Below are 13,985 nucleotides of genomic sequence, written 5' to 3' on the forward strand. Positions count from 1 at the left end.
CCCCCAGGCCTCTCTGTGAAGGGCAGGGCTGACCCAGGATCCACCCCCAGGCTTCTCTGTGACGGGCAGGGCTGACCTAGGATCCCCCAGGCCTCTCTGTGAAGGGCAGGGCTGACCCAGGATCCACCCCCAGGCTTCTCTGTGAGGTGTAGGGCTGACTCAGGATCCCCTTCAGGCCTCTCTGTGAAGGGCAGGGCTGACCCAGGATCCCCCTTTGGCTTCTCTGTGAAGGGCAGGGCTGACCCAGGACCCGCCCCCAGTGTCTGGAGCCCCTCCCTGCCCAGCCCGGAGAGGAGATGGCGGCTGACGGAGGAGCCTGTGGAGGTCACCCTCGCATGGAGGGTGGCCTGGCCTGTGTGGTTGCAGCTCATGAAGCCAGAGAATTTTACCACAATTGTAATTGTAAAGATTGACTTAATTGAAACATAGACTAATAGCTAAAAGTTAATGTATGTGACATTGTCATTTTTGCCATCCCATGTCCCCTGAGCTGCTGCTCTGGCCCAGGCTGGGCCCCAAATAGGCCATGCTCTCTATGTATTAAAAAAAAAAAAATCTCCCTTAAGTAGGAGCTGTTTAAAACACATACAAAGGAGGAAGCAGATAACTACTCTCTGGTCATTTGCATGTCGATATTAGTGTTCTAGAGCTCACACTGCTTGTTGGCTCAGCAAAAATTTGCTGAGTGTTTTCTGGGTACCAAGCACTGTTCTGTGCTGAATCAATGAACTAAGCAGATGAAGATCCTGTCCTTGGGAGGCTATGACCTAGTAGGGGAGACAGAGAAAGGACAGTAGACATAATTATAGGCGACAAGGACCACAGGAAACACAGCAGGTTAAGGGAGTTTAGGAATTTTGGGGTGGATCAGGTGAGAGATTTGACTGTGTGGCCACCTTGGGGAGAACATGAGAGGCAGAAAGAACAGCTAGTGCAAAGGCCCTGGGGCAGAAGTTTGCCTGCATATATAAGGGAGAGCAGGGAGGCCAGCATGACTGGGCTGAGTGAATGACAGGGACAGGACAGGATGCGAGGCCCAGAGGGGCCACAGGAGCCAGACCAGGCCGAGGGACTTGCAGGCCAGTGTTAAGATGGCAGCTTTTATGTTCATTTTATTTTCAAGACATCAACGGTTGCCCATTATTTTGTATATTGGACAAATTCCTTTAAAAAGGCGCATCCCAAGTGTGTCTTTCTGCAGCTTGTCTGTTTTCACTCAGGTCTTTTGAGACTTCCCCCAGTACGTCTGGTCCATTTGTTGTGCCCGCGGTGGTGTGTGCAGAAGTCAGCTCTGCTCGTGAGCTCCAACAGCGGGCTGCGGAATGATTGGGGTGGGTGGGGGCCAACATCTTGCCGGCGGATCGGAAGAGGATAGAGTTTGGCGTCTCTAGGGACGTCCTCTAAGTGGAATCGCAGTATCTGTCCCGTGGCTGGCCCCTGTCACTCAGCATACTGTCCTCCAGGTTCATCCGTGGTGCGGACCCGCCTTCCTCGTTAAGACGGAGTCATGTCCCACGAAATGCAGTGAACACAGGTGTGCTCACACACACGCCTTTTAACAGGTGTGATGAAGATGTTCCATCTCTTGAGTTTGCTTGTCATACAAGGGAGGTGTAGACCTTTGATAAAACTCAACAAAGTGCTCTTGAAAAGCAGGCACATTATGGATGCACCTTGCAAACATGGTGCTGGGGGGAAGAAGCCTCGTGTGGCCTTGGTCTGCTTGTTTTTAAGAAATTGGGTGTTATGGACGTAAATCGACGACTCATATTGTAGGATTCTGTTTAATGGAAAAAAGGCAAATCCGTGGAGATAGAAAGTAGACGTGGGGGTGCCAGGGGCTAGGGGAGTGTATTGCTAATGGGTACGGGGTTTTGTTTTGGGGTGATGAATATGTTCCGGCCTTAGACCGTGGTGGTGTCTGCACAATTCTGTGCGCACATCCACACCATTGAATTAGACACTTGAAGTGGGTGAATTGTATGGTATGTGAATCCTAAGTCATTAAACCGTCAAGAAATGCTAGCATCATGTTTTCACGGTGCATCCAGAACGTTCATCCTTTTTAGGTGTGCAGCCTGATGGGTTTTATCAGATGTGTACATCTTACCTATGTGGCGCCCAAAATCAAGAGATGGGATGTTTTCATGACCCTAAATAGTTTCTTGATGCCGTTTTGCAGTCAGTCCCCTCCCTCTGCCTGAGCCCTGTGACAATCACTGATCTGGTTTCAGTTGTTATGGTTTTCCTTTTCCCAGATGTCCTATTATAAATGGACTCATGCAGTATGTCGCTGTTTGCATCGGACTTTTGTTACTTAGCATATGCTGTGGAGGTTCATGCATGTGTTGGACTGACCAGTAGTCGCTTGCTGTTTGTGATCGGGTAGTGCCCCGTTGTTTAGTTACGTGGCGGTTTGTTTATCTGTCGAGGGACATTGGAGTTGTTTTAAAATATGTTTTGAGAATATTTTTGTTATTGATGGGCATTTAGGTAGCCATGCTCCTAAAGGTTTCCTAGCCTGGACACAGGCTGCAGGCCCTGCCAGGAATGCCCTCCCCATCTTCTTTCGCCGGCCAAGTCCAACTCCCTTCGTCAGTGCTCAGCTCACATGTTTCCTCTTCCGGGCAGCACTGCTGGCTGTCCAGGAATGGGCTCGGAGGGTCCAGTTGCGTGAGAGGCAGTGGTGTCCTGCAAGGACTCACGTTGGCCCTCTCTTCCAGTCTTTGTGTTCTGGGCCGTGGTCTTTGACCTTGGGGGAGGGGGTGAGGATAGAATGAGCCATATCAGGTGAAAGGCCGAGAGTGTGGCCAGCGCTGCTGTCTAATCAGCTGCTTGGTCTCATTGCCTCTGCTCAGATGCCGATCAAAACCAGTGCAAAGTCTGTCCCCACCTGTGGGTGCGGGTGGGGCAGTGTCAGTGACGGGGAGGAAGAGGAGTCGGTTACTTCAAGCCAGGTGACTACCTGGCTGACCTTCCAGATGCCTGGGGCTCTGCCATATCCTGTTCTAGCACTTTACCTATACAAACTCATTCAACCTCACACCAGCTCTATCATTGTGCTCATTTTATGGATGAGGAGATTGAGGTTCACAGAGGAGTGGTGACTTATCCACTGTCACCCAGCCAGAAGGCAGAGCTGGGCCATCAAATACTCCCCGTGAGCGAGTGCCCAGTGAATGAGGTGGACCCCCAGAGCCTGGAAGCCCCTTCTGTTGGAGAGAGAGAGGGACACATGGCTTTATCTGGTGGCTCATTTCTTTGGCTGTGATTTGTCCCCAAAGCAGAGTGTACTGGAGAGTGGATGAGGGATTCTGGAGTCTCTTTGTTTTGGGGTGATGAATATGTTCCCAAGATTTCAAGATTTCTCTGGGTCCAGCTGAGAAACAGAGCTGGGGAGCGAGGCAGGAACTGGAAACTTATTTTATTTTATTTTATTTTATTTAGGTTGAGACAGAGAGGGAGAGAGTGAGAGTGAGCACGCATGCACGCAGGGGGAGAGGGAGAGAGAGAATCCTAAGAAGGCTCCATATGGAGCTCGGAGCCCGACGAGGGGCCCCATCTCACGACCCTGAGATCACCACATGAGCTGAAATCAAGAGTTGGACGCTCAACCGACTGAGCCACCCAGGTGCCCCAGGAAACTGTCTTTTTTTTTTTTTTTTTTCTTATGTTAATCCCCAAGGAAACTGTCTTTTTAAAAACCACTTAGTTGAGGTATGATAGACATTTTAAAAAACTGTACATATTTAATGTATACAACTTGATGAGTTTGCAGATAAGTATACACCTTCAAAACCATCACTGCAATCTATGTGTAAAGATATCCATCACCTCCAAAACGTTCCATATGATGGCTTTTATTGTTTTAGTTATGCAAGACGAGTAAGCCTAGAGATCTACTGTATGCCATAGTGTGGCCACTTAACAAGATTGCATCCTACACTCAAATATTTGCTAAGAGGGTAGATCTTATGTGTTTTTATCGCACAAACACACACACACAGAAGAAGGAACTGGGACTGAGGTCACGTTCTTTCCCGTTGGAGTTGCCGGCAGAAGCCAGGACAGGCAGGGGACCCCTAGTTACTAGCCCTGTGTGTGTCTTTTCTGTGAAGAGAGGATGGTGGAGAGGCATGATGGGACCATCTCCCTCTGTCGCTCCTCCCTGTTGAAGAGTTGAGGATTTCCATCCTGGGTGGACCCCACTCCCACCCAGCAGCCTCTTGCCTAAGGTTGGATTCCATCTGCCAAGCCTGTGCCCATGCCTCTGCTGTTGGACCTGCTGTGTGGGGCCTGGGGAAAGCCCCCCAACCGCGCCGGGCCTTGGTTTCCCCCTTAGAAACATGGGGAGGTCACCCTCCATCATCCAGGAGATGATGCTGGTCAAGTGCGCCAGCAGGTGTGGCAGAGGGCGGCCCATGAGCCAGGTGTGGCCCCAAGGTGTGTGTTCGATCGGCTCCCGGGTGTGCTCGATTTTGAAAAATAAATTGTTGGTATTAAACAATATGGAGATCCCACAGAGTCTTAGTTGCTTTGTTCAAATCACACTTATTAGTTGCCTTTATTTGCCTGTATTAGATGCTCAGGTTATAAGAATGATCGTGTGGCTTCCATGGCAGGTAGGAAGATGTGTTTATCAATAAATGATTATTATTATACCCTGAAATCCAGATTTTATGTGACATCTTCTAGTTTTTTATTCTTGGCAATGAATTTAACTTTTCTTCATTTAAATGTCATGTTGGTGAAATGAAAAATGGCTGAGGCTCCTGGCCCCCCATTGTACAGATGGGGAAACTGAGACTCAAGAGGTGACTGTTTTGCCCATGTGGCCCTGAGGTCTGGCTGCTTCTGTATTGTCTCTTTCCCAGAGTCTGCTGGTTGGGGACATGGGGCCGGGCCAGACCAGTGAGCTCCTGCCTTCTGGCTCCCCTGGAGCCTCTGCCCATTGGTTTTGGCTGTCTAGGGACAGAAAAGGTGGCTGGCCTTTTTCTGGAAGGCCATGTTTGAAGGAACATGGACGGTGACGCAAGCCACCCTGTAGACCTCGCTTTGTGGTATCGGGTCTCACTCTGATGGGCTGGGTCACTCTGCCCCACCCAGGCTCGAAGCCTTGTGGGGCCCGTGATGTGGCCGGGCCCAGTTGGGGGGGGATTGGGTGGTACTGGGGGGACCTCCCTGTGACACAGGGACTTGCAGAGCTGAGGAGCCAGACGGGGATGAGAGGCCAGTGTATCTGATAGACAGGCTGCAGACCTGTTTTCTTCAGCTCTGTCTCAGCACCGCCCTGCCTCAGGGCCTTTGTGCTGGCCTTGCTTCTCTGTGGAATTACCCTGCTCAGCAGGGAGTCTGCTTCTCCCTCTGACCCTCCCCCATCTCATGTGCTCTCTCTCAGTCTCTCTCTCTCAAATAAATAAATAAAAAAAAAAAAAAAAAAAAAGTTGCAATCCCCTTCCCCATCCCTGCCTCTCACACAAGCACACGTTACTGTACCTTCATGTTTAACACCTGCCTCTCCCTTGCTAGATTGAAGACCCCACAGAGTTGGGGAGTGGGGTCTGTCTTGTTCATTCTTTTATCCCCAGCCCTTGGAAGAGTGCCTGGCATATACAGGTGCTCAGTAAAAGTTTGTTGAATGAATGAATGATACATTTGGACACGTGGAGTATTCCAGCAGCAGCTGCTTCCTGGTGTCTGATCAGGCTACTGTTACTAAAACACGGTTACAAAAGTAGCATCTGCAAGAATGTGTTGCCTGTGAACTGATGCTCTCGAGCAGCGTGGATGGGGAACTCCCTCACCGCCAGGGGCCACCTCCGGACATGATGGTGGGACCCGGGAGGGACCCGGCTCTGGACAGCTGTTCTAGCTGCATGGAGGGGAGGGCCCGCTCACCCTCCTCACGGGCGTGTTTGTTTTGCCCCCCACAGAATGTGCGCATCGACCCCAGTAGCCTGTCCTTCAACATGTGGAAGGAGATCCCCGTGCCCTTCTACCTGTCCATCTACTTCTTCGACATTGTCAACCCTGACGCCATCCTCCTGGGGGAGAAGCCGCAGGTGCAGGAGCGCGGACCCTACGTGTACAGGTGAGGACAGAGGGGGCTGGACTGGGTCTCCCAGGCGGGCCGTCTTAGCAGGCTCGGACCCCATTTTACAGATGAGGAAACCGAGGCCCCGAGTAGTGGAGGGGCTTGCTCAGGGTCAGTCTGCTTTCCCCAGTCTGGTGTTCTCGTGCTTGAGACTGTGCCCTCTGCAGAGTGACCTCCTGGGTTTAAACTGTGGCTTTCTGATTGCAGGCAAGGGGCGTTCCTTCCCCATGCCTCAGTTTCCCCATCTGTAAAATGGGGATGACAGTCTCCGCCTTGGGGTGGTTGTGAGGACTGGATGAGATAGCGGGAAGCCCTTAGCACAGTGCCTGGCCCGCAGTGAGCGCCCCGTAAACGTTTGTTACTAGCGTGTTATTACCACTGCGGCCACCACCTCTTCGCTGGATCGTGGTCTTTGGGAGAACGCGGCTTGTTGAATCTGCCAGAGCAGGTTTCCGAGAGGTGAGGGAGGACAGTTCTGGTAGAAGGCCCGATTCCCGGCTCCTGCCCATTCTGCCCTCGGGCACGGACCCTGTCACAGAATCGCCGTCCCTGCCAAGCTCGTCCGTGGAAGGCTTCTGTGTCAGAGCTGAGCCTGGCTTGCCAAAGTTTATATTTATTTCTTCATCCTGGAAGCATTTACTGAGCACCTCCTGTGGACTAGGCACCGTGCCAGACCCGAGCCCCTGCTCCACAGAGCTGACGTCTGATGGGAGAGAGTAAACTCTTAGACACATCAGGTGGCCATAAGTGTGGTGAGAGCAAGGAGGGTGAAGCATGGAGAGTGCTGGAGGGAGGGGCGTGGGCAGGGTTGGTCTAACTGGAGGGTCAGGGAGGACCTCTGCCAAGGGGGCACCCCCCTAAATGTGGGTGGTGAGAAGGGGGTGCCACTGTGTGAAGATGTGGGGGGAGGAGGGCCCCAGGCAGAGGTGGCAGCCGGTGCAAAGGCCCTGAGGCAGGCAGAGTCTGGGAGTCCGGGAAGGAGAAGGCCTGAGTGGCTGGCGTGGTATGAGTGAGGGGGAGATTGGCAGAGACGAGGCCCGAGCATTGGACGGGGTCGGGTGGTGAGGATCTCGGAGGCCACATTAGGAGCTTGATTTCTTTTTTTTTAAAGATTTTTATTTATTTGACAGAGAGAGATACAGCGAGAGAAGGAACACAAGCAGGGGGAGTGGGAGAGGGAGAAGCAGGCTTCCCACGGAGTGGGGAGCCCGATGTGGGGCTCGATCCCAGGACCCTGGGACCATGACCTGAGCCGAAGGCGGACGCTTAACGACTGAGCCACCCAGGCGCCCCTAGGAGCTTGATTTTATCCTGTATGCAAAGGAGGGTTGTCGGGGAGAGAAGGACATGATCTCATTTCTACTTTTCAAAGATTCTCTGGCTATGTTATGGAGAATGGATTGCAGACAAGAGGGAATAACGGCAGCAGCCACGAAAAGCCGCTGGTACTCGCGTGCTGTCTTCCGTGCCTCGGGCCGCCCTTTGGTGGCTTGACATGCACTGACCCACTCAGGGCTCACCACAGCCCTGCGAAGTGGCTCTTGTTATCACCCCCATTTTATAGATGGGAGAACGGAGGCCCTGGTAGTAAGTGATGGAGACAGGATGGGAGCCCGGGCCCTCCATCTCCAGAGTGCACATTCCGAACCACTGTGCTGCGCTGTCTCCCTAAGCAGGCGCATGCGCGGGGGGAGGCTGCTGTGAAGGACGGTGGCGCCTGGCTGGGGGAGGGGGTGTGTTGGGATTTGGGTGCTCTCTGGGGTAGCTCTGATGAACCTCACAGGGTCCTGCCTTGGGCCGAGGGCCCCACGGCTCTCGGCGGGCGCCCCGTCCCTGTGTGGCCGGGCCCCACTGACCACCGGCTTCTCGCCCGCAGGGAATTCAGGCACAAGAGCAACATCACCTTCAATGACAATGACACAGTGTCATTCCTCGAGTATCGCAGCTTCCAGTTCCAGCCTGACAAGTCCCATGGCCTAGAGAGCGACTATATCGTCATGCCCAACATCCTGGTCTTGGTAAGCCTGCCCCTGGCCGCGCCCCTTGTCCCAGCCCTCACCTTGCGCCCGAGGGCTTCCGTCTCTCTCGTCCTGCCTGCCCCCTGCGTGGGCTGCCCCGCGGTGGGGGGCACGGGGGGCAGCCGGCTGCTCATGGGACCCGACTCACAGCCCATCGAGTTTCCCAGGTGCATCCTCCTGTCTCTGGTTTGGGGGTACCAGCCAAAATTCTTGTCTTTCCCGTCTTAGTCTACAAATCTAGAATCTCCACAGGGAGGTACTAGTGGGGGGCTGCACGGGGCTCCCCCAGGCCACGTCCTCGTCTGCCCCATTTGCAGGCTGGGCCTCCGTGCTCTGTAGGTGGGGGTCATAGTTGTAGCTGGATTTACCGACTGTTGGCCCTGTGCGCCAGGGTCCCCAAGACCACCTCCAGGCTTGCTGACTCACTGGGAAGGCTCACAGACGGTGTATTGTCCCACTCTTGGCTCTGATTTGTTACAGCAGAAGGGTGCAGAACCAAAAGCAGCAGAGGGAGAAGGCACATGGGGTGGAGGCCAGCCTCCAGCCTCCAGCGTCCTCTCCCAGGGAGTCGCACAGGCACCCACCCCCAATTCACCCTGCAACAAGTCCTGATAGCACCTGGGAAGGTTTGTCACCACGGAAACCACTAGAGACTCCGTGCCCAGGGTTTTTTATTGGGGGCTGGTCACAGAGGCACCTTCTGTCTGGCATGTACCAAAATCCACCTCCCCAGAAGGAAGGCAGGTGGTCAGCATAAAGCATACTGTTCGTAGACGCAGTCCAGACACCGTGAGCCCCCCCTTATCAGTCAGGGAGTGGTGGGAGCTCCCTCGAAACCCAAGCTCCCAGACGCAGGCTGAGGGTCAACCTTGCCAGCAGGCCTTTCTAGAGAGAGTGGCCTCAGGCCTGTTGTGTTAACTTTTTGCAAACACTGTGTGTCAGCACTTAGGGCTTATGGGCTTACACATATTAGCTTGTTTACTTGTCAGTGACCCTGGGGCTGGTGCTGGGCTGGGCTCTGGATCCGAGGTGAACTCGCCTGCTGAGTCCATTGGATGGACAGGGCAGAAGAATAAATATGCCCCGAAACCTTACAGCTTCACCACCCGCCCCTGCGCGCCCCCCACCCCCACCCCAGTTACATCCTTAAGTTTTGGCAGTGAAGGCACTTGCCCCCACCGACCTGGTTGGCAAAGACCGCGTGATGATGCCCCAGGGGTCAGGAGCATTTGTGGAAACAGACGCTCTCCCGTACCGTCGTGAGGAACAGAACTGGTATGAGCTGTTGGAAGGGGGTGACTTTAAATAGAAATTGCACACGCCTTGGACCTCAGAAATTTCATTTGTAGGCATGTGTCCTCTTGATAGAACCACACACGTAAAAGATGCTTGCACGCAAGGATATTCATTGTCAGAGCAAACTTCTAGAAACAACCTAAATATTGTTCCATCATGTTTCATTGTGGTAATTTATGGCAGCCAGCCAGGGCCGGAGCAGTCCCTGAGGTCTAAGTGAGGGAGAGGCAAGGTGCAGAACGCACGTACGGTGCCACACCTTATTACTTAAAAAGGAGAAATATTTGCACACACACACCCACTTATACACACATGCTTTTTTATTTACATGTTTCGAGCAGGGTGGGCAGACTTCTTCTATAAAGTAAGTATTTTAGGCTTTGAGGGCCACGTGATTTCTGTTGGAACTGCTGATGCAGAAGCAACCAAAGGCAATATAAAGGAGGAGGCATGGAGATGTTCCAATGAAACTTTATTTCATATAATTTTCATGTTTTTTCAAATATTCTTCCCCCCGCAACTATTTGAAAATATTAAAAAAAAAAAACATTCTTAGCTCTCAGACTGTACAAAAATGGGTGGTGGGCTGGCTTTGGCCCATGGGCCATAGTTTGCTGGTCTCTGGTGTGGATGTCTCTGGAGGAAAGAACCCATAGCATTGGGTGGCCTTGAGGGAGAAGAATGGGAAGGAGACGGTCAGGGGTTGGAGAGGGACGTTTCTCCGATATTCTTTTGTGATTTTTTAAAAAATCATGTGTTTATTATCTTTCAAAAATGATTATAATGGCAAGGAGATCCTGGTGAGTTCCCAAGGAACCAGACCTCTTTGGCCCAGGTTTTAGGAAATGCTGGCTGTGTTCACTTTTCCACTTTTGGATGAGGTGCCTTTAAAAAATAAACCAAGTGCCAAGACAGTATCTCCAGAGGAAAGCAGAAATTAGAAAATAAATTCACCTGCATTCTCAGCACCCAGATATTGGGGAGAACAGATCTTTGGGACTCTTCGTGTTTGGGAAGGAGATATCAGGAAGTGGAGTCGAGTCTTCATTAAGATTCTTTTGAATGCAAGGTGACAATAAAAGGTACTCCAAACTGGCATAAGCAAAAAGGGAACTTATGGGCTCACATTACTGAAAGGGCAGAGGTTGGCTCGTTTCAGGTGTGGCTTGATCTAGGGTGCAAATCAGGTTCCCTAGATCTGTGTTGGTGCCCTGCTCGGGCGGACCTCAGGGTGGCTACAGCCTTCAAGGAGGGCAGCAGGAAGCTCTCCTTTCTATCTGACAGCCCCAGGGGAATGTTTCCCGTTTCTTGGGGCTCTGATTGGGCCACATTACACATTCCGGAACCAATCACTGTAGCTGGAGGGAAGAACGTTTCTGATTGGCCAGATCCCTGCCATGTGCCCACCTCTGGGACTGGGGATGGAGTTAATTTCACCTGAAATCCACGAACACAGGTGATCCTGTTACTGAAGGATTAGGGACTGGTTCTGGATGCCCCAGACACCCTACATGCTCGCTGCAGGGACCTTCCTGGGCCCGAAGTTCATGTCCCCTGATGAACTCTACCTTGGGCCTGGCTTGAAGTCCAGGATGCATGGACCCGTTGGTGTCTAGCCTGTAACATGTAGTGTCCCCTCACTCTGCAGGCTGCAGCGATGATGATGGAAAATAAGCCCATGAGCCTGAAGCTGATCATGACCTTGGCATTCAGCACACTCGGGGAGCGTGCCTTCATGAACCGCACTGTAGGCGAGATCATGTGGGGTTACGAGGACCCCCTCATACACCTCATCAACAAGTACCTCCCAAACATGTTTCCATTCAAGGGCAAGTTTGGGCTATTTGCAGAGGTAAGCATGGCCCACAACAAGTTCGGGGCCTGTGTCTTGTTCTCCATCGATACAGCCTGGAAATGGGTTAGCAGCCTGACTGGGGATCTGGGGGCGGTGGGTTGGAAATGGCAGAAAACCCAACTCAAACTGGCTTAAGAGGAATAGAGAATTTATTGGCTCATATACCTGAAAACTCTAGGCAGAGATGTGGGTGCAGCTTGATCCAGGCTCTGAGAATGTGATTGAGCTGAGTGTGGACAGTTGGGGGCTGCTGCTGGGAGAAGGAGGAGAGGCTGCTGGGGAGGCAAGTCACAGATATTGACTATGACATTGCTCTGAGCTGCCTACTTTTTTCTTTCTTTGAAGATTTCATTTATTTATTTGAGAGAGAGAGAGAGTGAGAGAGAGAGCACAAGCATGGGGAGCGGCAGAGGGAGAGGGAGAGGCCGACTCCCGGCTGAGCAGGGACCCCGATGCGGGGCTCGATCCTAGGACCCCGGGATCATGACCTGAGCCAAAGGCAGATGCTTAACCGACTGAGCCACCCAGGCGCCCCTGCCTGCTTTTTTCTTGATCTTGACCCTTGGTCACCTGGCAGTAACTGGGCTCCTGAGCCGTGATCTGATGCAGAGTCTGACCCCTGACTGTGGCTTCCTCCACCAAAGGTTTTGACGAGCCCTCTGGGTTGCTCCAGCCTCGGCCTCCCCTTTGGGCTCTGCTGATCTGTCTTGGGGGGAGGGGGAGGAAGACATTATGTTTTTGTACTTGGCACATGATAGACACTCAATACCTTTTTAACCAGAATGACAGATTCTGAGTGTGTGGGTAAGTTGGCAAGTTTGGAGCAACACGATTCCTTTGAAAGCATCTTGTAAACTTGTAAACAAATGAATATTATTACAAAGTGAGTAGCATACCTATAATATATGTTTGACTGTGTATAATGGAAACCCTGAAATAACACTCCAGCAGTGGCTGTTCAGTGTTGATGTGGTGTCTTCCTATCCTTCAGGGATCCAGAATTCTTCTACTACCCTGGTCTGCCATCCTTATGGTGTGGTTTTCATACTCCAGATTACCACATGGCCCAAGATGGCTGCTAGAGCACCAGCTACCACATCCACCTTCCAGGAAGCACAAGTGGAAGGAAGAGTGGTTGGGGATGGAGAGGCAGGCAGGGGGGTTGAGGACAAAACAGCATGTCTTAGCTGTCTCCCTCCTTGGGAGGGAGAAAAACCAATTTCTACTTTCGTTTGGCCCAAACTTAGTCAAGTGGCCACACCTAGCTGCAAGGGAAGCTGGGAAATGTAGCCTTTTAGCAGCTGTGCTGATGCCCTGGGTAAGGTTTGGGTTTTGTTACGAAGGAGGAAGGGGAGGATACTTTGGATACTAACTGGCCGTCTCTGATATACTTTGTCTGTAATGATTATTATTCTGGTGTCCTTTTGGGGGAGCCTTTATTAATAATAATGATAATGATAATAAAGACTAGCATTTGGAGTTCCTACTGTTTTTCAGGCACCACTTAACAGTGTTGACACATTCGCTTTTTCATACCCCCAGTGTCTCCAGGCTCCTGTTACTCTCTTCTCATAATGGTTGAGGTCCCAGCTCATGAAGCTCAGAATGGACAGGTGACATGACACAGATATTAAGAGGCCAGAGCAGGGCTTTGGACTGGGCCCTACTCTGGAGCCTGTTTGCCTAACTAGTCAGTAATCAATTTAGCCATTCATCCGGGACACAACCCTATTGAGTTCTCAGCATGTTTTCCATTACTCAGTCTCCTCAGGGGGAACACAGTACTTCTAGATTTCGCCCCGCAGTTCATATGCTTTGCGTGTCTTTGCTGTGAATTAGGCATCTGTCTCTAGGAAAGAACCTCAGAGTGCCAAAGCCTGGGGCTTCCGATCCAGACAATGCTCAGTAAGCATTGGGTCCTGTATGGGTTAGGATAGACCAGGTCATGCTGTGTAACAAGCAGCCCCGGAATGTCAGTGGCTTGAAACAGCGAGTTGATTCCTTGTTTGTATGCCATGTCAGTGTGGGTGACCAGTGGGCCTTCTGCTCTTTTTGGTCACTCAGGGACCCAGGCTGAGGGAGGCAGCAGCTTGATAAACACTTCCACGACCCCTATGGAGCGGCAGAAAGCACGGTGACTTGTGCATGCACTAGCTTCTAAAGCTTCCATCCGGAAGTGGCATGCCCCATCTGCTTCTTTTTCGTTGATTGGAGAGGTCACATGACCATACTTCATTTTCAGTTGGGACGAGGGGGTCATTCTGCTGTTCATCTGGGAGGAGAAGCTGACTCTCCTTGATTCAGGAAGGGAAGGTGGGACCCTTTCTAGGAGGGACGCTGTCATCAAGGGAGTGCCCCTTCTAGAAAGCCCTCCTCCTCTTGGTCCCCAGGCACTGCAGATGCAGCCGTGAACAAGGTATCGAGGCCCCTGTCCTCTGGGTGAAGTGGGGAGTGGCCTCTAAGTAAACGGGTGGGCCTTTGCCCCTGTCCTGAGGCTTAAAGATGCTGGTCTCTGTCGTTGTCCACAGCTGAACAACTCCGATTCTGGGCTCTTCACCGTGTTCACGGGGGTCAAAGACTTCAGCAGGATCCACCTCGTGAACAAGTGGAACGGACTCAGCAAGGTGAGGGCAAGGGCGGTGGCCCTCCTACATGGGGGCTGGGCAGGAGTGGTGGGGGGGGCCACCCGGGCTGCACACCTTGTCTCTCTTGCAACTCAGGA

At 52.1% G+C, this 13,985-nt stretch overlaps 1 protein-coding gene across 1 annotated transcript; it reads left to right on the forward strand.

Moving 5' to 3' along the window:
• Positions 1-4,346: 4,346 nt before the first annotated feature.
• LOC123323666 (scavenger receptor class B member 1-like) lies at positions 4,347-13,887 on the forward strand (the record flags this gene model as incomplete). The annotated part of the gene is made up of 5 exons (XM_044912114.1): positions 4,347-4,430; positions 5,934-6,091; positions 7,971-8,112; positions 11,057-11,260; positions 13,792-13,887. Coding segments are annotated over exons 1-5 (684 nt in total), but the record flags the coding sequence as incomplete, so codon positions are not given.
• Between the last annotated feature and the right edge of the window lie 98 nt (positions 13,888-13,985).

This window comes from Neomonachus schauinslandi, unplaced genomic scaffold (genome assembly GCF_002201575.2).
Source record: "Neomonachus schauinslandi unplaced genomic scaffold, ASM220157v2 HiC_scaffold_157, whole genome shotgun sequence".
In the NCBI taxonomy this organism is placed as follows: domain Eukaryota; kingdom Metazoa; phylum Chordata; class Mammalia; order Carnivora; family Phocidae; genus Neomonachus; species Neomonachus schauinslandi.